The sequence below is a fragment of the Opisthocomus hoazin genome, chromosome 20 (genome assembly GCF_030867145.1).
Source record: "Opisthocomus hoazin isolate bOpiHoa1 chromosome 20, bOpiHoa1.hap1, whole genome shotgun sequence".
Lineage (NCBI taxonomy): Eukaryota > Metazoa > Chordata > Aves > Opisthocomiformes > Opisthocomidae > Opisthocomus > Opisthocomus hoazin.
In genome coordinates this window covers 5,079,245-5,102,944 of record NC_134433.1, presented here as the reverse complement: position 1 = coordinate 5,102,944, position 23,700 = coordinate 5,079,245, and the positions used below count along the sequence as shown (strand labels likewise).

General features: G+C 55.1%; 1 protein-coding gene across 1 annotated transcript; it reads left to right on the top strand.

The window, feature by feature from the left end:
• Window positions 1-22,674, top strand: FKBP6 (FKBP prolyl isomerase family member 6 (inactive)). The gene is made up of 8 exons (XM_075440511.1): window positions 1-121; window positions 1,230-1,319; window positions 1,800-2,002; window positions 3,806-3,925; window positions 5,002-5,196; window positions 5,515-5,624; window positions 9,105-9,195; window positions 22,607-22,674. Exons 1-7 carry the CDS (start codon window positions 1-3, stop codon window positions 9,181-9,183), a joined length of 918 nt encoding a protein of 305 aa, XP_075296626.1. The 3' UTR covers window positions 9,184-9,195; window positions 22,607-22,674.
• Window positions 22,675-23,700: the final 1,026 nt, after the last annotated feature.

Sequence of the window (23,700 nt, the reverse complement as noted above, 5' to 3'; positions counted from 1 at the left end):
ATGGCGGCGTGCTGGTGGCGGGCGCGGGGCCTGCGGGACGTGAGCGGCGATGGCGGCGTGCGCAAGGAGGAGCTGCGCCCCGGCACCGGGCAGGCCGTGCCGCCCGCCGCCTCCGTCGCAGGTACTGCGGGGCCCAGCCCGCCTCCGCAGCGCCCGCGGGGCCTGCGCCGCCGGGCGGGCCCAGTGAGGGGACGTCGGGCGCGGTGGCAGCACCAGGCCCCGCTCCCGCCAGGCGGCCCCCGCACAGCTCGCTCTGCGCGGGGCGATGGCCGAATCCAGTTTCAGTGCGTCGCCGGCGGGGCTGAGCGGGCCTGGGGCTGTGGGAGCGCAGGTGGGAGCCGGCACCTCGTGCTCGGCGGCGTCGCGTCTCGGCGCAAGGCCCGCGGCGGGTGCCGGGGCAAGGGGAGGCCATGGGTACCCCGAGCCTCTCGGGCTGCGGCCTCGTGGGGTGGCACAGCTGAGCGCTCTGGATGTGAGCGTGGGATCAGAGCAAGAATGTAAAGGGGCTCGTGTTAGACGGTGGGTTGTCTTCCTGTTTCAGCGGCCGCCTGCTCTCCCTTATCGGTATTTTAGTTTGGGATACTCTGACTTCTGGTGGCTCACAGATTGAAGGAAAGGGCATCCTGACCTTGAGAAAAGCAGTGCTTCCAGGTCCAGCCTGCGTTCGCAGTACAGAGGAGAAGTTTGAAGCTGAAAGGGGTGCTTGGAGTGCGAGGGCCTGGTGCCGTGTCAAGGGCAGCTGCTGCAGTGCGCTTTGTAACCGAGTGAGAGCCGGAGTTACTGGTGCAGGAGAGTGGCAGGGCTCGGAGGGTACATTTTCCCCTTTGCTTCTCTTTCCAGGGCACCAGCTTTGATTAGGAAAGGCTTTGTTATGTATTTCTGCAGGTAACTGGAGCATTTTAATTCCTACAGCTGAGGTTTCTAGTTCTTAAAACCACAAAATCGCATCCCTTGGTTAGATAGGGATCAAGGCTGTGAAGCAGCTGCTCTATCTGGTGACGATGTTAAAACACCACCCAGCTACTTGGATGTGACCAGGTTTTTGGTATAAAGCACGAGGTAGTTTGTGCTGCCTCTGCTGTTCTACAACAGAAAGAAAAAGGAAAAGCAGGATAAAAGGGTGGTGTTGCAAAACCAGCTCCCGATGTGCTACCAATGGTACTGTTACCAGTCGTGAAATCAAACTCTTGCTTTTCTCTTCTCCCCGCTCCTCGCGTTGGGCTGCGCAGTGAACTACTCTGGGTACCTGGAACACGGGGATGAGCCCTTCTGCACAAACTCCTACAGCAAGTTTCCCAGGCTGATGAAACTTGGGAAAGGTAGGTTTGAGCTGAAAAGCTTGTCCTGGGACTTGGGGCTGTAAAGACCAACCCATGAAGACTGGTCAGTTTAAACGCTGTTTAGTGTCTTTAGGTTATCTGAAACCTTTGAAGCTTGTTGGTGGAGGCCAGGAGCCTCCTGCTTCACACAGGTGATGGTCACTCTGGAACCGATCCCCCTCGGCCGCTCAGACTGTGGGAGTGGGCGGCAGCGCCCGGGCTGTTCGTGGCAGCGGGGGCGCGTGCCACCTGCCTGGAAGCAGTGCCTTGTCCTGGGGTTTTTAAATCACCCGAGAGGAGACGTCACTGCTGCGTGCTTGGTCCCGCAGCAGGCTGCCTGGGGCAGTTCACCATTGTGGTTGCTGAGGTACGAGCTACCAAGGGTTTTTTCCTCCAGGCTTTAGGAGAAATTGGGTGTTTGGTGTCTGAGGGGGTTTCCAGGGTTGCGATTCTCAGGACCTCCCATTCTTGTTGTGACAGACATTACCCTGGGGGGCCTGGAAGTTGGCCTGCTGACGATGAAGAAGGGAGAGGTGGCAAGATTTGTCTTCACACCTGCCTATGCCTACGGACAGCAGGGCTGTCCCCCTCTCATCCCCCCGAACGCCACGGTCATGTTCGAAGTGGAGTTGCTGGACTTCTTAGACTCGGATGAATCCGACGCATTCTTCGAGTTGACTGCTGTGAGTTGCCTTAATAACGCTTGAGACCTAAATCTGGAAGCTAGACCTGGGTTGCCTTTCCTTCCCGTTGCTGTTGCCGGTGTATTCCCTATGTTTAGCTTAACTGCTGGTGCAGTTCTCCAGCCCCCGGGCTGCGAGCTCTGCTCTGACACAAACCCGTGCCCTTTCGCGCTGCCCCTGCGCCCTTCGCTCTGTCTGCGCTGCCGCGCAGAGCGTGGAGCCCGCTGCTGCCTTTGTTTGCTCTCCTGTGCTGGAGTCACTGGGACGGCTGCCGTTTATTTTTAGCTTTACAAGAAACCTCGTGGTTTCACTAGAGGGCACGCGCTTCCAGGAATCGCTCTGAAGGAACAGTGGCGAGCTGTCTGTAAAAATCCCGTTCAGCCCGCAGCATCCCGGTGCCCCCCAGCCCCCCCCCCCGCCCCACGTTGTCTCTGCTCCTTGGCTGCTCTCCCAAGTGCTCCTGCGCTGTCCGCTTGCCTCCCTGGTGAGTTACGGTGGTGGTGGTGGCTCCCCCGTTCCATGGAGAGGGCTTTGGGCTGTGGTTGTGGGTCAGTGAGCGGCACTGGCACGGGGGGGGCCTCTGCATTCCCTCCTGCTGCTGCGCAGGCCGCTTGTCCGCACGTAGCCCTGCGAGCAAACCACGCTTGCTGCAGGAGCTCCCTCCCCTGCTTGCCAGCTGCCCACCTTGCTGGCTAGCTGACCTCTCTGTGAGCTGGCTCGAGCTTGGCAACCTTCCCCTCTACACTGCCCTGGGGAGGCCCCATCTGGAGTACTGTGTCCAGTTCTGGGCTCCCCAGTTCAAGAAAGATGAAGAGCTACTGGAGAGAGTCCAGCGCAGGGCTACGAGGATGGTGAGGGGACTGGAGCATCTCTCCTGCGAGGAGAGGTTGAGGGAACTGGGCTTGTTCAGCCTGGAGGAGAGAAGGCTGCGAGGGGACCTTATAAATGCCTACAAATATCTGCAGGGTGGGTGTCAGGAGGATGGGGCCAAGCTCTTTTCAGTGGTGCCCAGTGACAGGACAAGGGGCAATGGGCACAAACTGAGGCACAGGAAGTTCCGTCTGAACATGAGGAAGAACTTCTTCCCTCTGAGGGTGATGGAGCCCTGGCCCAGGCTGCCCAGGGAGGTTGTGGAGTCTCCTTCTCTAGAGATATTCAAGACCCGCCTGGACAAGGTCCTGTGCAGCCTGCTCTGGGTGACCCTGCTTGGGCAGGGGGTTGGGCTGGGTGACCCACAGAGGTCCCTTCCAACCCCTACTATTCTGTGAACCCAGGAGAAAACCTGTCGCTGGATTTTTCTCTTTTTTATTATTGTTGGGGGTCTTTTTTGTTTTACTGGGTTGTGTGGGCGTCGGGCTGGTCCCGGAGCTGGCCCGAGGCAGCCACCGCGCGTGGTGCTGAGCCACTGGAGCGACGGAGCCTTTCAGTCTGCTTCCCCTTGGTGCCAGCAGTGGCATTTGTGTTAACTGTCTGCTCTGTGCTATCGGGCGAGAGGCTTGGGCAGGATTTAAGAACAAATTCCTGCTTTTTCCCCCTGCTGTGGAGTCGCTTTGGTCCTGGTGAGCTGCCTGACCTGGCTGGTGGCACTCTTCACCAGGAGCTCCCAGCACGAGGACAGCGGCACGTTCCAGCCTGGCGAAGGGGAAGGCTGCGTGGCCGTGGCCTGGCTGGCCGCTGCAGGGCCCTTGGCAGCGGCCAGGCTCCTGCTCTGTGAATAGAAGGGGACTGTGCAGGGCTCTCCTGTCTGAGCTCTCTGCTTGTTTTCTTTTGTTTGAGCTGAAATTCAGGTATTTTTTTTTCCAGGAGCAGCAGGATATGTTTCCTCTACAAAAGGTGGTGAAAGTGGCAAACACGGAGAGAGAGTTTGGCAACTACCTGTACCGTAAGCAGCACTTCGAGGGTGCCAAAGACAGATACAAAAGGGTATGACACTGGAAAAAAACGTGTTTTCCGTTGTGAAAAGCTGTGAAAGCAGTGATTATGAAGTGCTAGCTCACCGTAACGCGTACGATTTAGAGATCAAATCACTTCATTATATTTTCCAGGCATAGTTTGTTATTTAAGAACAGATCTTAAACACCTGCTTTTGTGTGAGCAGCAATGGTAAATGAAGGAGGAGAAGGGTTGGCAGAGATGGGCAGAACCCTTTTCCTCCAGGCTTTTCCCTGTGGGCTTTTGCCGAGGTAGGCGAGCGCGTCGCCGCGGCTGTGTGAGCCCGGAGGAGTTTGCGTGGCTGGCTGTGAGCCGGAGCCTTTCGGGCCAGCTGCTGCGGGGGGTGTTGTGAGGTGGTGTGGCCTGGTGTTGCCCCAGCGTGCTGGTTAAGGCTTTGGGAAGTGGGCTGGAGTCCTCCTCTGGAAGCGGAGGCACCGCTGGCGTCCTGGGCTCTCTGCTTTCCGCCTTCCGGCTGGGAGCCGCGCCGTGCCGGAGGTTGGTCGGCACCTCGGGGGCTGTCGACTCCAGCCCCGTCCTGAAGGAAGGTCACCCCAGCAGCAGGCTTCCCCGGGCTGCGTCCAGTCTGGTTTTGGACGTCTCCAAGGAGGAGACTCCACAGCCTCTCTGGGCAGGCAAACCGCCGGTTGTTCCCAAGCTGGAACGCGTCTGCCTTTGTTTCAGAAGTGGCAACGTTTTGTGAGGTTTCCCTTCCCTCTGTTTAGGGTTGCTTTTTATTGGTACCGCTTTGTAACAAAAATAACTTACGTTGCCCTTCTGCTGGCAGGATTTCTCTTCTGTCTTTGGCCTTAAAATCTGGGTGTAATATTTTTATTCTGCTGCTTTCAAGTTCCTCGATGGGTTCCTAAACCTGTGGTCTTATGGCTGAGCTGGCTAGTCATGCTGATATTGCCATCCAGTATATTTAGAGTTTTGGTTATTATTATTATTATTTTTAACTGATATAGGTAAACAGAAACATGGAGGTGGCTGGATGATGAGATGGATTTTTCGCGTTCTGTAACAGACGTGTTGTGCACTAGTTCTTTTCTTTTTTCCTGTCTGCTCAGGCGGTCTCCATCCTCGGCCGCAGCCCTGCCAGTGAGGTGGAGCAGCGTCAGATCGATGCTTCCAAGTTGCTGCTGCTGCTGAATCTCTCGCTGACTTACCTGAAACTGGAACGTCCCGCCCGAGCTTTGGCATACGGGGTGAAGGCCTTGGAGATCGACCAAAGAAACGCCAAAGCGCTGTTCAGGTGTGGCCAGGTGGGCAAAAATGAATTCCTCTGGCAGCCACGTCAAGGAATACCCCGGCCGTGGGGAGAGCCTCGAATGAACCGAGGAGAACCGCGGAACTCTGGGCCAGGCCTCGGAGCCGCTGCGGCAGTCGGGGTGGTTGGTCTGTATCTGACCTTTTGGAAAGTCTGGCTCTCTGTAAATCTGTCACGCGGGTCTTTTCCTGGGAGATTCCTCAGCTACCTGGATCTGTCTCGGGAATGTTTGTGGCTGCGCGTGTTTCAGTCCTGGAGAATGGCAGTGAGTCTGTATTTATCTTGTGATGTGTCTGTCTTCTTTCAATGGCAGGCTTGTCTCCGCATGACAGAATACGAAAAAGCACGGGATTTCCTGGTGAGAGCTCAGCATGTACAGCCGTTTAACCACGATATTAACAACGAGCTGAAAAAGCTGGCAAGGTGAGAGCACTTCTTTCCAGCCCTGTGGAAGAGAGAGTGCTTAGACAGGCTGGAACACCCGCTCAAAAAATATTTAAAACGTTTGAAAAAAAACCCACAAACCTGTTAGGTTAGTAAGTGTCTTGGGAAAAGGCAGAAGGTTTCTCTTAGTGTGGAGGCAGCCGTGACGGTTACAGGTGGTAGGTGAGAAGCTGGGAGCACCCCCTCTTTCCGCACGGTTTCCCGGGGGGGTGCCTGTGTCTCGCTCCGTGTGAGCAGGTGGGTCAGGGCGATGGCAGGGAGACCCGGGCTGCTGGAATGCCTCAGAACCAAGGCAGTGCTCAGGCTGAGAATGTTCTGGAGTAAGAAGTACGATTTTTGTTCCCTTCAAGGTGCGGTGGTTAATTCCAGCCGTTCTTCTGCACTGCAAATGCTTCAGTGTACAAGGCTAAAAATACTAATGTTTGTTAAAAGTGAATTTCTTGCTGTTCTGGAGGTAAGAAGTGAGCAAGCCTGAAGGCAAACTTTCCCTTCATCTGCAGGCTGAGTGCAGCACAACCCTGCCAGCTTTAGTCATGCCCTAGCCCCACCAAAACATGACTAACGCTAGTCTCTGCCCTCGTTCGGTTCTTCCCTTTGAAACTGGCAAAAGCGCTAGCGGGTTCCCAAGAGCGTGTGCTGTCCTTCTGGCACTGTTCGCAGCTGCGGAAGGCGATGCAGGCCCCAGCTTCAGAGATCACAAAGCCACCCTTCAACACAAACCTTCTTCTTCTGCGTGTCGCTGCTAGGCGTTTGCAGGAAGGTTGGTAGGGAGCAATAACATCTCTTTCTAGAGTAGCTGGTGCGGCTGGAGAAGCCAGTGCCGTGTTTTGGCAGAGGGCTGTCCTTGCACATCAGTGTCCTGTATATCCACGTCGCCTTTAGTCTTCAAACTTCTTTGTACTTCACAAGTAACAGAACAACTTCAAGGCTGCTGGTCTGGGAGTCTGAAATAAACTGCTTCTGTTCGTCCTGATCCGCCTCTGGGTCCGTAGCTCCCAGATCGCTAGGCGAGCGCGCGGTGGTGACGCAGCAGGGGGTGGCTGGCTGGCTGCTCGGAGGCTTGGTCTGCGGCCGTGTCAGAGAGCCGTGCTGCGGTGCTAGGAGTCCTGATTCCAGAAGCCTCGTGTGCTCCCTCAGACTCGTTCGAAATACGTTGGCAGGTGAAAGAGAAATCTTGCTAATAATGTTGAGGTTGGGCTGCCAGGAAGCCGCCGGGCGTTCTGCCCTCGGGGGGGCAGCGGGCAGCCTTGTGGGCTCTGGCTCGGGAGGCAGCAGGGACAGCTAACGTGTGTCAGTGAGCTGAGTACGTGTTAAACCACTGTTGTCTCGGGGTTTCTGCTTCAGTGCCAGTTAAAATTGGTGCTTTTTTTGCTTTTTACTGTGACAAAGAGTAGAATTAGTATAAAATAGCTGAAGACAATGTTATCGGGAGTTGTTAATGATGGCATACCTCAGTCTAGATCCTGTGATGTTTCCAAACTGCCTTGTCTGAGAAAACTCTAAATGTGATCTGGCAAATGCTTCAGAAACAGAATATGAATCAAAATCTTGTTCTTAGGGGCTTTTCCTTACCGAGTACTTTTATACCTTGCAGAAAGGAACGTTGTGTGTTAATCAACAGCTACCTTTTGCTGTGTGAGACAAAGCTTCAAAAAGCATCTGTTTGACAGCTGAGCCAGGTTCTTGGCAAACTTTGCTTCACTGGGGAACAACAGGCGGAATCCAGGGTGAGGGTTTTGTGGAACGCGTGTCTGGTACCAGCTGTGGGGGTCTTGTTGGTGCACATTCTGCTGCTGGATTTGGCAGTTCTGTTGGAAGGCTTGCGTTGCCTCAAATCCAGAACAAAATGGGGTGGTTCCAGTGTCCATCGTGGATCTGCGCCTCCAGACGAGGGGTTCTTGGATCTCCTCCTGTGGCAGGCGTGGGAGCGTGCCATCCACAGTCTTGGAGGGCGTCCATGATCTACTCGGTGTGGACAGTTGTGGCAACACCTGTCTGAGACTTAAGAGAAGAGACTTGCTGTGCTGGGATTTCACTGAACGAAGCACTTGGAGGTTCTGGACCCAGGGGTGCTGATGGCAGGGGCTGAGAGCGCGTTGGCTGATGTCACACTTGGGCTGTTTCTGGTGTGTTGCAGCAGAAACCTTGGCTTTTGACCTTATATGGTAGCAGATGCAGGAAAGCCGAGCATGTGGGCAGCCATCGATCGCTGGGACGGTGCCCAGCCTGAGTCAGCCTCTGGCTCAGGGATTCCGCAGCAGTGAGACCCCGGTGCCGGGGAGGTGAGAGCGCAGGGTGTGGAGGGTGCTGTGCTTGGAGAAGCAGCCATTAGAATGGGGCAGTCTGGGTAACTTTTGCCAAGCTAATGTGACGCTGGCGGGGAAGTGAGACCGAAGGAAGCATTATTCCTCTCTGCTCTGCCCTGGTGAGGCCCCATCTGCAGTGCTGCGTCCAGTGCTGGGCTCCCCAGTTCAAGAAAGGTGAGGAGCTACTGGAGAGAGTCCAGCGGAGGGCTACGAGGATGAGGAGGGGACTGGAGCATCTCTCCTACGAGGAGAGGCTGAGGGAGCTGGGCTTGTTCAGCCTGGAGAAGAGAAGGCTGCGAGGGGACCTTAGAAATGCCTCTAAATATCTGCAGGGTGGGTGTCAGGAGGACGGGGCCAGACTCTTTCCAGTGGTGCCCAGCGACAGGACAAGGGGCAACGGGCACAAACTGGAGCAGAGGAAGCTCCAGCTGAAGATGAGGAAGAACTTCTTCCCTCTGAGGGTGACGGAGCCCTGGCCCAGGCTGCCCAGGGAGGCTGTGGAGTCTCCTTCTCTGGAGATATTCCAGCCCCGCCTGGCCGTGGTGCTGTGCCCCCTGCTCTGGGTGACCCTGCTTGGGCAGGGGGCTGGGCTGGGTGACCCACAGAGGGCCCTGCCAGCCTCTGCCGTGCTGGGATTCTGTGATCTGCCCTGTCATCCGCTTAGTTCATACACATGTCCTTGCGGTCTCCTACCCATCCTCTGCCTGGATTCGGTGTCAGTCCGAGATGTCCTGGGTAGGGCGCTTGGATGATGTCTCGTGCCAGGCACTGAAGAAGCTTACACAAGGAGTGCCACAAAGGAGGAGACACCAAACTAGACCACAGGATCAGGTGGGGGTTCCGCTGCAATGTCACTTGCTTGCAAAACGTGTGGAAAGCGTCTGGCTACTGAAAGTCAAAGGATCTACTTAGCTGGTAGTCACCAGCGGAGCAGAGAGCCAAGGTCGGGGGATAAGGCACAATGTTTCCCGTTCTCCTTCCCTGACGTGGCAGACGGAAGGGCCTGGAGGAGCTGCCTCGTTGCTACCAGCGCACCCTTACATCGGGCTAATGTATTTATGTAGAACAAATAATGTGTATTTTTCGGTTGTGGTGCTGATGGTCGGGCAGGCAGTCAGCAGCCCATGACGCCGTGCTGTGCTCTGATTCGCAGCTGCTACAAGGACTACGTGGACAAGGAGAAAGAGATGTGCTGCCGAATGTTTGCCTCTCTCAACTCTTCTGCCGACTAACCAGAAATAAAGGTAACAGGGTCGTAGGAAAGGCTGAGGTCTCCCAAAACCTCTGTCATGTCTGAACTGTGTTTTCAGGTGGGGAACCCACTGCTTTTCTGCGTGAGAGGGTTTTGGAGGCAAAATGTGAGGGGAGGGGAGGGGGAAGGGGCGGGATGGTGGGGTGAAGCGCTGCTGCGCTGTCAGCTTGGGGCATCTGTCCTGCGAGGCAGGCTGGCGCGGGACAGGAACCTGAAACCGGCGGCACTGGAGTAAGTTTGGTTGTGGTGTTTCCTGTGCTGCTCATCCCAGCTATTCCCTGTCAGAGCCAGGGGGAGAAATGGCTGTGGTAGTCTTGTTTCTCTGCCAATTAAAAGAAACAAAAAAAAATTGTTCCTGTCAAAGTTCAGAATTGGATTTCCTCCTCCCCTCCAGCGCTCCTGTCTGGAGCTGTTGGAATGCCTCACTTCAGAAAAATCTAAATATTTCATTTCTGGGGTTTTTTTAAATATTAAAAAATCTGTTTGTATAGAAAATTTCAAATAGATGTTTTGGACTCTTTAAAGTCTTAAATCTTCTACCAAAATTGACGGGTTTATAAATGCACAAAGGCTCTTTGATCATTCTTTTTTTTTTTTTTTTTTTGTCAAAACCTTCGGCAGGGTGTAAGGGGGAGTGGAAATCTTTGCTGGTCTCTTGCCTCAGGGTAAACCCTAGGGAAAGAGTTGCGGAAAATGACAGCAGCCTTCTGTCAAGAAGCATCACCGGCTCGGGGCCGTCAGTGTTTGCTGCCGTTCTCTCTCAGGCTGCACAGGCTGTACCTCCTCTGCTTGTAGAAAATGAGTATTGGCAGCCTTCCCGTCAGCAGGTCTGGTGTTCTAAGGCTGACTCTTTTGTCTGTGCTCGTGAGGAAGCTCAGGTGGTGTGTGAGGAAGAGGTTGGGTTGAACGGCTGCTTCCTAAAGCAGCACGACCCTCCGCTGGCTGGACGTGCCTCCCTGCTGGGGCCGTCACCCCTTCTGAGCTGGGCACGCTGCTGAACTGCCGGGGAGCTCAGATTCTCCTGCGCTGGGTTCCGGACGGGGCCGGTCACGTCTGCTGGCAGGTCCCGTCCCGCAGCGAGGAGCCGTGAGAGGGGATTTCAGCCTGGCACGTGATCCTGTGCGCGGGAGGTCTCTGGCTCTGGGCTTGGAATGGAGCCTCCGATTCTCCGCTTGCCGAATTTGAGACTTGCACAGAATCACAGAATCACAGAATAGTAGGGGTTGGAAGGGACCTCTGTGGGTCATCTAGTCCAACCCCCCTGCCGAAGCAGGGTCACCCAGAGCAGGCTGCACAGGACCTTGTCCAGGAGGGTCTTGAATATCTCCAGAGAAGGAGACTCCACAACCTCCCTGGGCAGCCTGGGCCAGGGCTCCGTCACCCTCAGAGGGAAGAAGTTCTTCCTCATGTTCAGACGGAACTTCCTGTGCCCCAGTTTGTGCCCATTGCCCCTTGTCCTGTCACTGGGCACCACTGAAAAGAGCTTGGCCCCATCCTCCTGACCCCCACCCTGCAGATATTTGTAGGCATTTATAAGGTCCCCTCGCAGCCTTCTCTTCTCCAGGCTGAACAAGCCCAGTTCCCTCAACCTCTCCTCGTAGGGGAGATGCTCCAGTCCCCTCACCATCCTCGTAGCCCTCCGCTGGACTCTCTCCAGTAGCTCCTCATCTTTCTTGAACTGGGGAGCCCAGAACTGGACACAGTACTCCAGATGAGGCCTCACCAGGGCAGTGTAGAGGGGAAGGAGAACCTCCCTCGTCCTACTGGCCACACTTGCAGTTGGGAAGCGTGCGGGGCTTGGGTCTCCCGTCCGATGGTGGCATGGGGCAGTGCCCGACCTGGGAGGCTGCTTGTGGTGGTCTGTGCGTCAGCTTTGTGGTGGGCACGCGGAAGGAGCAGGGCGGTCTGCTGGGCCAGAGAAGGTCCAGTGACGCCGGCTCGCTGGTAAGGCTGTGTGGCCTCGTGCTTCCACGGTTGGTGGGATGGGAGGTCGCTAGTGGTGGAAGTAAAATCGTGGCTTCAGTTAGAGGAGGCTGGGAATTGCAAAGGGGAAGGGCAAAGGAGAAACTTCTGCCTGAGGCAGACGTAAAGATGGGGCTCAGCTGTTCGTCGGGCAGAGTTTCTTCAGTGACTCCTGCTGACGCAAATGTTCAGCGCTTTCCTGGAGCTCTCCTGCCCACACAGCTGACAGACAGCTGTCAGTCAAAAAGATTTCTAACCTTCTTGTAAGTTTATTTTAGTTACAGTATTAAAAAAAAAATGCGAAGTCTTCCAGGCAAACATAAATCACTGAGACCTACAGAAGAATCTCCTGATAATTCATAGCAAGAATTCCTTGCTGGAGGAGGTCCTTGCAGGGCAGAGCCTTGTGCTGGCTGGAGGTCGGTTTGCTGCTGCATCTTACTTAAGAACTTCATTATGTATTCAGAGAGGAGCAAAGCTGTTCCAGCTGGAGCTTCTGCTCTCTATCAAAGGCACTGCTAATTAGTCAGACTTGAGGCAGAACATTCTTTGGTGTTTTCTGACAACTTTGTACAAGTTCTGTTTAGGACACAAGCTGTACTCGGTCTGGCAGGCCTGCTTCATCCTTTCTGTCTCGGGCATTTAGGGAGTAGATGGCCTGTGAACGCTGCCTGTAGCTCATGTTTAATGATCCAGCGGAATCACAGCGGTCATGGAAAACTTTCCTGTATGGCAGCTGGCAGGTGCTTGTTAAGCGTTGACCTGACCAGCTTACCAGCTGAATGACTGGGAGCTGACGTCGTGGCATTTGCTCCCTCCTGGCACGCTGCTGCATCCCCCCCCCTGCTGCAGAGCTCCTTCCCCGGTGGGTTTGCGGTCCCCCCCGGTGAGTTCCGCAGCGGTTGCTCTGTTACGGGGAGGAATGCTTCGTTTCTCTGTGCCGGATGATCCAGCGCTGTTCTGCATGATGGCTCTCGAGCCCAGACACACGGGAGTGTCTGCGTTCTGCCTGGTGTTTCACAGAATCCCAGCCTGGCAGGGGCTGGCAGGGCCCTCTGTGGGTCACCCAGCCCAACCCCCTGCCCAAGCAGGGTCACCCAGAGCAGGGGGCACAGCACCGCGGCCAGGCGGGGCTGGAATATCTCCAGAGAAGGAGACTCCACAGCCTCCCTGGGCAGCCTGGGCCAGGGCTCCGTCGAGCTGTTTCAGTGCTCCATCCATTTCTGTGCCCTCTCACTGCACAGACCGGTTCCTGTAGCTGCCACAAACAGCATCCTGCCAGAACACATTTACTTCCTTTCTAACAGAGTTTCAGGTCAGAATAAATCCTCTCTTCGGTGAAATGCGAGGCCATCTGTGACGCTTCCTGGAGGAATTCCGAAATACTCGGAGGGAGAAATAGAAGCGGGGACACTTTCTAAAATCCATCCTGCTGCATTCCCTTCAGACGCAGTGGCTCGGGTCTCGTGCTTGGCCCACGCTGGGTTTGGGTTGTTTGCCTACCTCTGTACAGCTCGTGCAGTGCAGACGTGGCCAGCCAGGTTACGTGGGGCGTGCACAGCGGGAAGTCCTCCTCGGTGCCCACTAAACTACAGGGTGGACGGGCTGAGGACCGCTGGCTTGTTGGAGCTTTTTCTTCTTTCTCGTTTCAAAGACTCGGCAGGAAAAAAAAAAAAGGAATTTCTTATTGTTGTATTGCTGTGGTCCTTCATGATAAGAGAAGTTAATCATGAGGAGTGGGGACAAATTCCCCTAGAAATGTCTGGATGCTAGGAGAGAGTCCTTGCTGATGGTTTCATCCCAGAAAGATGAGTTTCTGAGCCTTTTTTTATTATAGGTGGACCACAGTTGAAAGCTTGCCTCTGATGTGTACCTCGGCTCAGTACACAGGAGAAGTGGTCTCAGTAGTTGAGAGCACACAGGGAATTGTTCCAGCGAAAACAGACAATGCTGAAATTATGGCAGGAAGCTATGACTCTGAGGTCAAACTTGAGATTGCTACAAATAGCAGGGTCTAGCAATTCTGAAGCCATTAATTGGTGAGAATTGGCTGCAGAACTGGGGCTGTGTCACCAGGTAGAAGTGACTATAATTGGGCTTAAAATCAGCAGCAGCTGCCAGTTAAACTGACCTAATAAGCTGAAAGAGACTTGCAAATAAACTGGGAAGTATGTGCATAACAGTAGGAACCCCTGCCTTGGGGAGGCTCCAGACTCTGAGTAAACAGCGCCTTGCTCCTTCCCCTCCTGCTCTCCCTTATTACTGAGCAGATCTGAAATGTGCCTCCCGCTGATGCTGTCCCTACCCACTGCGCCGAGCTGAAAGACGGAGAACTGGCGAGTTCGCCTTTAGAATATGCAAATTATTGTACCACCGAGATGTCCTGCGCTGCGAAGGAAGTTGTTAAATACCTGCTTTATGCTGAGCATCGCTGGAGCGAGTGGGAAGGCTTGAAGGATGACTTAATTAAGCATTCTCCTTGCTAAGCAGAGGAAGGAGAAAAGCTTGAATAATGTTGTTGGGTTGGGGTTTTTCCCTCGCTCGCTCCTCTTCCAGCTTCTTGTGGTTTTTCCGAGGAGTTCTGCAGCTGATGCCTGCAGTGGTCCCTGTAACACCTCTCTGGAGGGCCGGTGGGCTCTGCTCAGGGGGGAAACCGCTGCAGCCCCCCTGCGTGGGGATGCTGTGGCCCATGTGCGGCCCGGTCACGTGTGCTGGACTCGCATCCCTGGTTTGAAGGCACATGGGCTGGCTTTGCCCCGGGCAGGAGGTCTGGCCTGGGCTTGGAAGTGAAAAGGCGATGCGAAACGGAGAGGAGGGAGCCCGTGCGGTGTCTCCGCGCCCTGACGCGCCCGTCCTCCGAGGCATCGGTGGGGTGCTGGTTCTCCAGCCTCGCCAGCGGGGCTGAGGAGGGACCTAGCAAGTGTCTGAAGCCTGGGGTTGCCCTTTGTGTGCTTGAGCACGAGGCTCGCGGGTCGGCTGCGTCTCCGCTCTCGCTCCTGGCTGAGGCCACCCAGCACGCTTGCCCTGGAAGGGACAGGCTGAGCCCCCGGTGAGTGCCCCGGTGTGGGCTTTCGCTTCTCCGAGCTTTTGCCAGCAGCAGGAGGATAAAATATGCTGCTGCTGCAAATCAGTAGAGAGTGAAAAAGATGCTGGGCTCTTTTCATTCCCATGATAATACTTGGTTTATCATGCAGTAGAGTTTAAAGAGAATGGTCTATGTGTAGGATGTGAATTTCTTTATGAAGAAGGTTTTTTAGTTCTGCAGAACATTCGGCGTTACTGGCCTTCACTTCCAGCAGCAAGGAGACGTGATTATTTTAAAGTTTTCTCTGAAGTATCATTTTAGAAGTCTCCTTTCTCCACCTCTTGTGTTTCAGTTGTGATAAGCTATGTGAAGTGTAAGTAAAAATGGTTTATTACCTTGATGGGTAAAAAGGCAAATTGGATAAAGCTCCGCCCAGGTAGGCAGTGGCCAAAGCGATCACAGCAGGTGCCCGTGACCTGCCTGCCCACGGTCGGGTTGCAGCTTAGCTGTGCTGGTGGCTGAGGGACGGGAGGCCCCCGTCTTCCTTCTGACCCCTGTGGCACTGCAGGCGGTGGTAAGCAGCTCTCCCCGGGCTCTTGCCAACCTGGGCAGAGCTGGCGTGCCTGGCCACCGGTCCTGCTGGTCTGGGATGCTCCAGGCTTTCTCTCTGAACTCACAGAAGAAATGTCTTGATGCTATCTATTTCTCTTGGCCTTAAATCTGGGGATTTTACAAGACCATGCCTTATGCAGCAAAACAAAGGGTCCTTTTCCATACTTTACTGGTGCATGCTTGTTCTTCTCGTCCAGGTTCTCAAAGGAGTGTTGAGTGTGGAGAACTGTAACGCTGCTGACACAAAGAATCTATATCCTCTTGGGCTTGGAGGACATTGCCGCTCACGGAATGTTGGGGGTTGGCAGGGCCCTCTGTGGGTCACCCAGCCCAACCCCCTGCCCAAGCAGGGTCACCCAGAGCAGGCTGCACAGCACCGTGGCCAGGCGGGGCTGGAATATCTCCAGAGAAGGAGACTCCACAGCCTCCCTGGGCAGCCTGGGCCAGGGCTCCGTCACCCTCACAGGGAAGAAGTTCTTCCTCGGGTTCAGCTGGAGCTTCCTCTGCTCCAGTTTGTGCCCGTTGCCCCTTGTCCTGTCGCTGGGCACCACTGGAAAGAGTCTGGCCCCGTCCTCCTGACACCACGGAGCGAAGGATGTTTTTCACTGCCTGATTTTTAGAGACGTCTCATCCTGAGCAGACACGCTCAAAGGTCTAAATCGCTGTGCTTGGACGCGGGCCAGCTGTGGCCTGGCCGGTGTGCCCACATGTCCCCCCCACTGGGGCCCGTGTCACCGAGTGTGGGTGTCCCTGTGTCTGGCCGCTTCAGCCTGGCAGCGCCGCTGGGAGCAGGTGTCAGAGCCCTTAGCGGCCCTCGGAGCAGAGCGGAGCTGGCGCGCAGCGGAAGGTAACTTCAACACAGGTAGGAAGAAGAAAAAACAACTTTGGATGATGGTGGTGTCAGCCATGCCCTGGTGGCTGGTGTTTTTGCAGGGGGCCTCCTATGGCTTTTGGGTTTTTGCTTATTCCACAATCTCTACTTTGCTCAAATGAAACTGTGATCTTTTAATGACCTGATAACCTGGGCTTCAAGGTGAGGTGCTCTCCGGAATGCGAGAGGGTGCTGGTGCTGGGCAGGGTCTTGCGAGACCCGCCGGCTTTCCGCTTCAGCAGAGCGAGCGGTGAAACACTGGCAAACCTCGGAAGAGTTTAAAATGCTCTGCCTGGGCATCGCCGTAGCCGTGACGATACGGAGGCAGCTGAGGTTAACAGAAGAAGTGCTGAGTGCCCTCGGAAATGTTCGCTGTGCTTTGGGGAAATGCTGCCAAGCGCCGCTCACCGCGTGCAGCCCTGCAGTGGGGTGTCCTTCCCGTCAGCAGCCCCACCGGGCAGCTCGCGGCGTCGGGGCATGGAGTGCCGCGCCGCACGGAGCGGCCGCCGCGCTTTGCGAACAGGCAGTGTGTGTGGGGTCGGCACCGAGAGGCAGGGCACACTAACGAGGGCTTCGGATTTGGGGAGCGTGGTTTTCAGAAAGGCTTTCTGGGGAAGATGGAGGGAGCGTCGTCTTGGCACTGCTGGGAGGTGGCTTGCAGGCCTGCAGTTGTTTCCAGTAAGGGCGGACGTGACCTTCGCGTGCCTCTCCCACTGCCCACCCAGCTTTGTCAGGGACCTGTTGATCTGACAGAATGCTGAGCGTTACTGACACGAGAGTTATCTGAGCTCTGGGAGGACTGGGAGCTGCTGGGAGGGTCAGCTTCTGCCCAGGCTTGCGGGATGAAGTGCTTTCTGAGGCAGAAGTGTGTGTTCAAGAGTTCATCCCTTCTTTCACCCTCCCATAATTGTCTCTCTTGTGAGACCTCTTGCTCTCTGAACAAGTTGTTTTGTTGCTTTGTCTGGGTGCTGTTTTAAGGGACTTTTTTCAGAAATGCTCAGGAAAGAGCTCCGCTGGCTGTTTTACCTTTTTGCTTTAGGTATCCTTGTCCTATCGCAGACTTGAGCAGACCTGACAGATCCTGCTTCCCAGTTCAAGAAAGATGAGGAGCTACTGGAGAGAGTCCAGCGGAGGGCTACAAGGATGGTGAGGGGACTGGAGCATCTCCCCTGCGAGGAGAGGTTGAGGGAGCTGGGCTTGTTCAGCCTGGAGAAGAGAAGGCTGCGAGGGGACCTTATAAATGCCTACAAATATCTGCAGGGTGGGGGTCAGGAGGACGGGGCCAGACTCTTTCCAGTGGTGCCCAGTGACAGGGCAAGGGGCAATGGGCACAAACTGAAGCAGAGGAAGCTCCAGCTGAAGATGAGGAAGAACTTCTTGCCTCTGAGGGTGACGGAGCCCTGGCCCAGGCTGCCCAGGGAGGCTGTGGAGTCTCCTTCTCTGGAGATATTCAAGACCCGCCTGGACAAGGTCCTCTGCAGCCTGCTGTGGGTGACCCTGCTTGGGCAGGGGGTTGGGCTGGGTGACCCACAGAGGTCCCTTCCAACCCCCAACATTCTGTGATTCTGTGATCACCTCAGGTTCAGGACGGTACTGCGAGTCATCAGCATTCAGGGCCTTTGGAGCCGAGACTTGTTAAAGCTCTCTGGAGAATTCACCCTGCCGCTGAGCTGCCTGTCTAGCGCAGATGCCGCGCTCGAATCTCGCTGTGGATCCTTTGCGGAGCTGAGACCGTGACAGATTGACTTGCGAAAAGAAAAAACATAATCTGGAGGAAAAAAGTGTGTCAGCACAGCTCTTCAGATGGCGGTGGGAGTACGTGCAGCTTGATTCTATAAACGAGGAGGAGCGCGATGCTCCTCGTACCTTCATCTGTGGCTTTGGACGCCTGGCGCGCCTGCGATGGGGGAGTCGGAGCCCGCTCGAGCCTCAGCCGCGGGAGCCTCTGCGCTGCGCCTGTGCCGTCGCCCTCTGAAGACAGGCTTGGCCAGGAGAGCGAGCCCACTTGGAGCACCAACAGCTGGGTGTCCCTGAGCAGCACGTTAGCGGGAGAAACGAGGGTACGACGACTGCAGAATGGTTGCTGCAGATAGCAGCTAAGCGGTACCCTAATTAGCTGGTTTTCTGGAGGCACGTCGCACGCTCAGGCAGGCTCCCCGGGGAGGTGACACGGTGCGTTCCCTCTGAATTGTCCAGCTAAAACCATCATAGCCTGGGGTTGTAAGTAGCCGTGTCTCCTCCTCGTATCGGGGTAGATGGGCTGGGCTCGCTTCTGGCCACCCGGAGAGCTGCAGCCTGTTGGTGACCGCGCGTGGGGTCCACCTGGAGCACTGCAGAAGGAGCTTGTTCATCTCCCAGTAGCTCTGGGTTTTTCCAGGCTGTTGTTCCAGAGTGGCAGTTCCTTCCAGACTGGTCGGGATTTGAGTGAAGAGCACTTCTTGGGCAAGTGCTGCTTGAGAAGGCTTTAGCTCCTTTGCAGATCTGGGCTCCAAATGTGAGCACATCTGCTTTTCACAGAATCACAGCATGGTTGGGGCTGGAAGGGACCTCTGAGGGTCACCCAGCCCAACCCCCTGCCCAAGCAGGGTCACCCACAGCAGGCTGCACAGCACCGTGTCCAGGCGGGTCTGGAATATCTCCAGAGAAGGAGACTCCACAGCCTCCCTGGGCAGCCTGGGCCAGGGCTCCATCACCCTCAGAGGGAAGAAGTTCTTCCTCATGTTCAGACGGAGCTTCCTCTGCTCCAGTTTGTGCCCGTTGCCCCTTGTCCTGTCGCTGGGCACCACTGGAAAGAGTCTGGCCCCGTCTTCCTGACACCCGTCCTGCAGATATTGATCAGCATTTCTAAGGTCCCCTCTCAGCCTTCTCTTCTCCAGGCTGAACAAGTCCGGTTCCCTCAACCTCTCCTCGTAGGAGAGATGCTCCAGTCCCCTCACCATCCTCGTAGCCCTCCACTGGACTCTCTCCAGTAGCTCCTCATCTTTCTGGAACTGGGGAGCCCAGCACTGGACCCAGCACTGCAGATGGGGCCTCCCCAGGGCAAAGCAGAGGGGGAGGAGAACCTCCCTCGCCCTGCTGCCCACACTCCTCGTGATGCACCCCAGGATCCCACTGGCCTTCTTGGCAGCCAGGGCACGCTGCTGGCTCCTGGTCACCCTGTCATCCCCCAGCACTCCCAGTCCCTCTCCGCAGAGCACGCTCACGTGGAGCTGTGGTGTGAGATGTACCGTATCCTTCTGACTACCAAGTCAAAACTTTCCTTCCTTCCTTTCTGCTCCGTGGTCAGTGGGAATCCTATGAAGATTAGAAGCAAAGTGTTGAAAGGAAACCATTCTGCCTCCCGTAACAGACACGGGGGGGCTGCATTTCTCGGAAAGCCCCCGAAAGGCGCTTCTCTGGGACGCAGAGGCCAGGCCACCCTTCTGGGCTGCTCTCCGCAAAGCTGATGGCTTGATTGCTGCTCTGGAGGAGCACTCTTCTCGTGGGGGGTTATCTCAGGGTGACGCTGCCGCTTCAGAGCGTGGGGTTAACGAGGGCTAATTGGCAGGAGCTGCGCTTCCAGTGCATCCTTCATGCTCTCCCGTTCCCCCGTGCTTTGGTGAAAACTGGATCTGCTGCGGTGGGTGCCTTGGTGACACTTCCCCGCAGCCCTGCTAGGGATGGGGGAGCTGGGGAAGAGGCGTCAACAGTTCTTTGTGCAAGAAAGCAACTGAAATTCTAAAGCCTTAGTTAACCATTAACTGTTGATTATGGCTTTAATGCAGAGTAAAAGTGACTGTAGTTATAAGTGACCTGGCACGTTGCTTACTGTACATTGACGACCAACTGCCTCGTCTTTCTGAAGCGTGAATTAAAATAGCCGGTACCAACGGGCTTCTGCCTGAACTTCAAAGCCAGCCTGCGCCTGGCTGGCTTGCGTGGCTGAGCTGCTGCCAACCCGCTGCGAAGGGAGGGAGGCAGAGGCGGGCGCGAAGGCCTGCGTGGAGCTGTGCCGCGCTCCTGCCCGCCGGAGCAGCGGGCGCTTTGAACGCGGGCCAGCTCGCGGCGTCTGCAGGGCCGCCTGCTTCCCCTCCGCTTCTCTCTTGCTTGTGTAGCCATTAGATGGGAATGAAAGGGATGAACTGATCAAACACTCCTTGAAATGGCTTTAGGGTTCCAGTTTGAATATTTTTTTTCTAATTAGCTCCATGTAAAGACTTAATTACTTCAAATAGCAGCCGTGGAACTGGAAGACTCGCAGTTTGATCCTTTATTTTTATGGTGCACAAGGAGTCTCCGTAGCTGTAGGTTTTATACCCAGGTAGACACCCCAAACCACAACTAACAGCCAGTGGAAACATGAGGTGATTGTTTAAGTGTGCCTGTCAGGGACACAGAGAAGGAAGTGCTACGTGGGGAGAAGATTAGACCGACAAGTAGAGAGAAGTCAGCTGCGTTTTAACAGGAGCAGAGATACTGGTGTCTCATAATGTGCAGAACACTGGAGCACATCAAGTATAATGAATTTTTTTCCACTGTAGAAATCTTTCTTTCTTTGTCCTCATTGCTGGAACTTTATGCTGTGAACTGGAGAAATAATTTAAGCATTTCTATCTCCGATTCATTTTCAAAGAGAAGAGATCGGCTGCGTTGTCCTCCAGTAGTTTTCCTACTTTCGAAAGTTCCTCTCCCCCTTCTCCTGGTCGGGGTAGGTACTAGAAAGCACTGCCAGCCTGAAGAAGGCTGTGAATCTCTTGGGTTGCAATGAACCTCGTTAACCCCCAGCTTGGGAAGCCTCTGAGATGAGACTGACGTGGGATTTCGTGAGTCCGGGTGAGCCAGGACAGTGGCTCTGGGCTGACTTGTTCCCGTGAATCCTTGTTTCTGCTGGAAGCCTGCTGGTGTGTTTCTGGCAATCTTCAAACTTGCTCGACTGTTTGGTGCTTTTATTATTCCAGACTGGGGACAGCCCTTGAGAAGGGCACATTGTCCTGCTTGCGACTCGTGGTTGCCTGGCAGGGTGGCACTGGAGTCACGGGTTTCGTGTGGCTCTGAGCCTACTGGCTGAATAAAACCCGGCCTCCTCATGGTCATCAGAGGAAGATGAGTAATCTGGTCGCCCTCAGGGCTAACCCTGTGCTGAGCAGGAGATTGGGCTAGAGACCTACTGATGTTCCTTGCAACCCTAATTATCCTGTGATCCCGTGGTGCAAGAGCAAAGCAGCTGCCGTTCGAGGATGCGTAATGAATGAGGGGTGTATTCTGAGCATCATGTGATGCTTCATCTTCTCATCCTTTAGACTGTAAAGCATCTGTTTTCCTCCCAATTAGTGCTTCTTTTCCTGCCTTCTGGTTAGCAGTCAGTAAGCCGATATCCTCTAAGGAGCAGGCTTCCCCATTTTGCTACTAGAAATTTGATTTACATTTGGAGAGATCGCCGAGCTGACTGAGCAAGCTGTAGTGGCTGTGGCTGCTGAGAGAGTATCAAAAATTGCTTTGGGCTCCCGGTATTGTTGAGCTGAGAGAAGATAAGGCATCTTTTGAACGTACCTCCTTTGATCCGCAGAACTTCTGTAGGAGACAGATAATGGGTTATCTTGCGGAAAGGTTTCCAAGGATTTTCCGGGTTTTTTTTCTTTCCGTTCTGCTGTTCATCCCGTGGATGGCAGAGGACGAGGCTGACTTCTCAGCGGTGCTTCGGTGCCCTCTGCGCTCTGACAGACAGGGCAGTACCCTCCGTGTCGGGGTTCAGTACCTCAGGGGTGCCAGCTGCAGCGGCGTCGCGAGGAGCAGGAGGCCGAGACGTGTAACGGGCGCACCGGAGAGCAGCGTGAGCGTGCGTGCCGAGGGCGCTTTATCCCGGGTGCTTCATGGCTCTGGGGACAAGAGGGAGCTGCACGTCACGCTTGCGTGCACCGCGTCTCCACCGCAGGTCCTGCAGAGTTAGACCAGCACTTGAAAACCGGATCCAACGGCTGGCGAGGGCCGGGCAGCAGGAGGTGCTGGTCCTGTCCGCCGGCGGAGGGAAGCCGTGGCTGGCAGCAGGCAGGCTTTTGGCAGCAAGGTTGGCGTAGCCATGCAGAGGGGGAGGCAGGTGATCTGAGTCCTGACCAGTGACCCGAGAGGTTCCCCTTGGAAATACAGGGCGGGGGGGATCCCAGCTTAGAAACAGGGCTGGTTTATATCCAGAGGAAACGCGCCCTCCACCTCGATGCTGGTTTCCTTCCCGTGAAGCTCTCGTGATTCCAGAGATGGGGAGGGTTGGGCTGGGGGCTCCAGGTGACAGAAGAAGGCTTTGCTGGGTGCCGAATCTGTCGCCTTCTCCATGTGTGCCCGGACTCCAAGACTGGTGAGGACCCAGCTGCAAGTGAGAGCGATGGGGCAGGGGGGAGCTGACCGAGAGCAAAACGCGGGGAGTATTTGGGACCCGTTGCCAGTGAGGCAGTGGTGGGGCCAGGCTACAAACAGGCGTGGGCAAGGGGGAGGGTGGCAGCAAGCAAATACAGCGAGAAGCAGTAGAGATCTCCCAGGAGGAGAGTGGTGGATCTTCCAGGAGACAGAGGGCTGGTCTCCCAGAGGCAAAGAGTAAGTAGCCAGGGACTGGGTTACCCAGAGCAGGGTTGGGAAAGCGGAGGTGATGGGTGGCATGGCTCACCCGGTGCAGGGAGGGAGGGAGGTGGCCTGAAGGCACGCTCAGGGCTGCTCTGAGGCAGACTTGCTGGTTTTGAGTTCTTGTCGCTTAATGCTCCGTTTCTTCCAAGTCCTGTGTTAAAGGAGTTTTACGGGGGTTTCACTGCGCCCATCCCACTTGTGCTGATCCACAAAATTCTGGGTGTTTCTTTCGGGGCCCCTGTAGTCGTGTGCTTGTAACGACTGACCTTTTAACGCTGAAATGGGATAAAATGTGCAGGTGGTCCCTGCAGGAACACTGACTGTGGTGTTCTGTTCTCCTAGGACTTTGCCAGCTGACCAGAAGAGCAGTCCTTGGACGGGAGGAAGACCTGTCTCTGGGCACCCAGAGATCCCTGCACCGCGTCTGTGTTTTGGGGAAGGGGGCAGGAGCGCTGTCTTGTTTTGGGAGCGTACGCTGGAGGTTCTGTGTTTACACACAACCTGATTTTCCTGAAGTTGGTTTTGTTGGCCACGTTTTGAGGCTGCTTCCAGAAGAACCGAGCCCTGCTGTAGGAGAGGAGGAGGAGTGTCTTCTCTTTTGCCTAGCACGCTTTTTGAGGAAAACTCTTTCCTGACATCCTTGCAGGTTCTGGGCCGCTTTTAGGGAATCTGCAAATGGAAGCAGGATGAAGCTCGGTGGTGTTTGTACAGGCTGTTCTTTAAAAAATTATGTTTGATACTGTTTTTGTTCTGAGCAAATAAACCAACCTGAGAAGTAGCGCTGGCAGGACTTGTGCCAGTTCATGGTGCAGGAGTGATTGATGTCGCTTTTCCAGTGTGAGGAGCTGGAATTTGGAAATGGGGTCTGGTTTCTTGCTGCGTAGCAAGCTCCCTTCTTGGGCAACAGCATGTTACGCTCTTTATTTTGGCTGAACGCTCCTGTGAGTGTTGATACTAATTTTCAGATTACTTAAGAATGCCAGCTTTATCCCCTGCAAATATTGCTGACTCTTCTAGCTTCGATCAAGTTGGTTTCCTTCTGGAGCAAAATCCGCTGTGTCCTCCCCTTGTCTCTCTGAACGTTGGCTTGTGTGGTGCAGCTGAGATTTAATAAACGCAAAACCAAATGCTTCTGAGTGAGGTGGTGGCAGGTAAATGCAAAACTAGCCAGAAGCCACGGAGGAGGAGGGACCTGGTGAGATGAAACGCTGTTTTTGTGGTATTTGTTCTACCTGTGTTTGGCTAGGGTGGATAATGTCTCCGAAGCATGATTCAGTGCCTTGTTGTTGACTTGCCGGGCAGGGAGGGTTGCCTGCGGTCGCTGTGCAATCCAAGTTGGCCCCTTCTTGGGAGAGAAATGTCTGAAGCGTTCTTGTTCTGCCAGCATCTTTATGGCTTTTGGATTTCTTACCACCACGCTCTGACAGTGTCTTAAA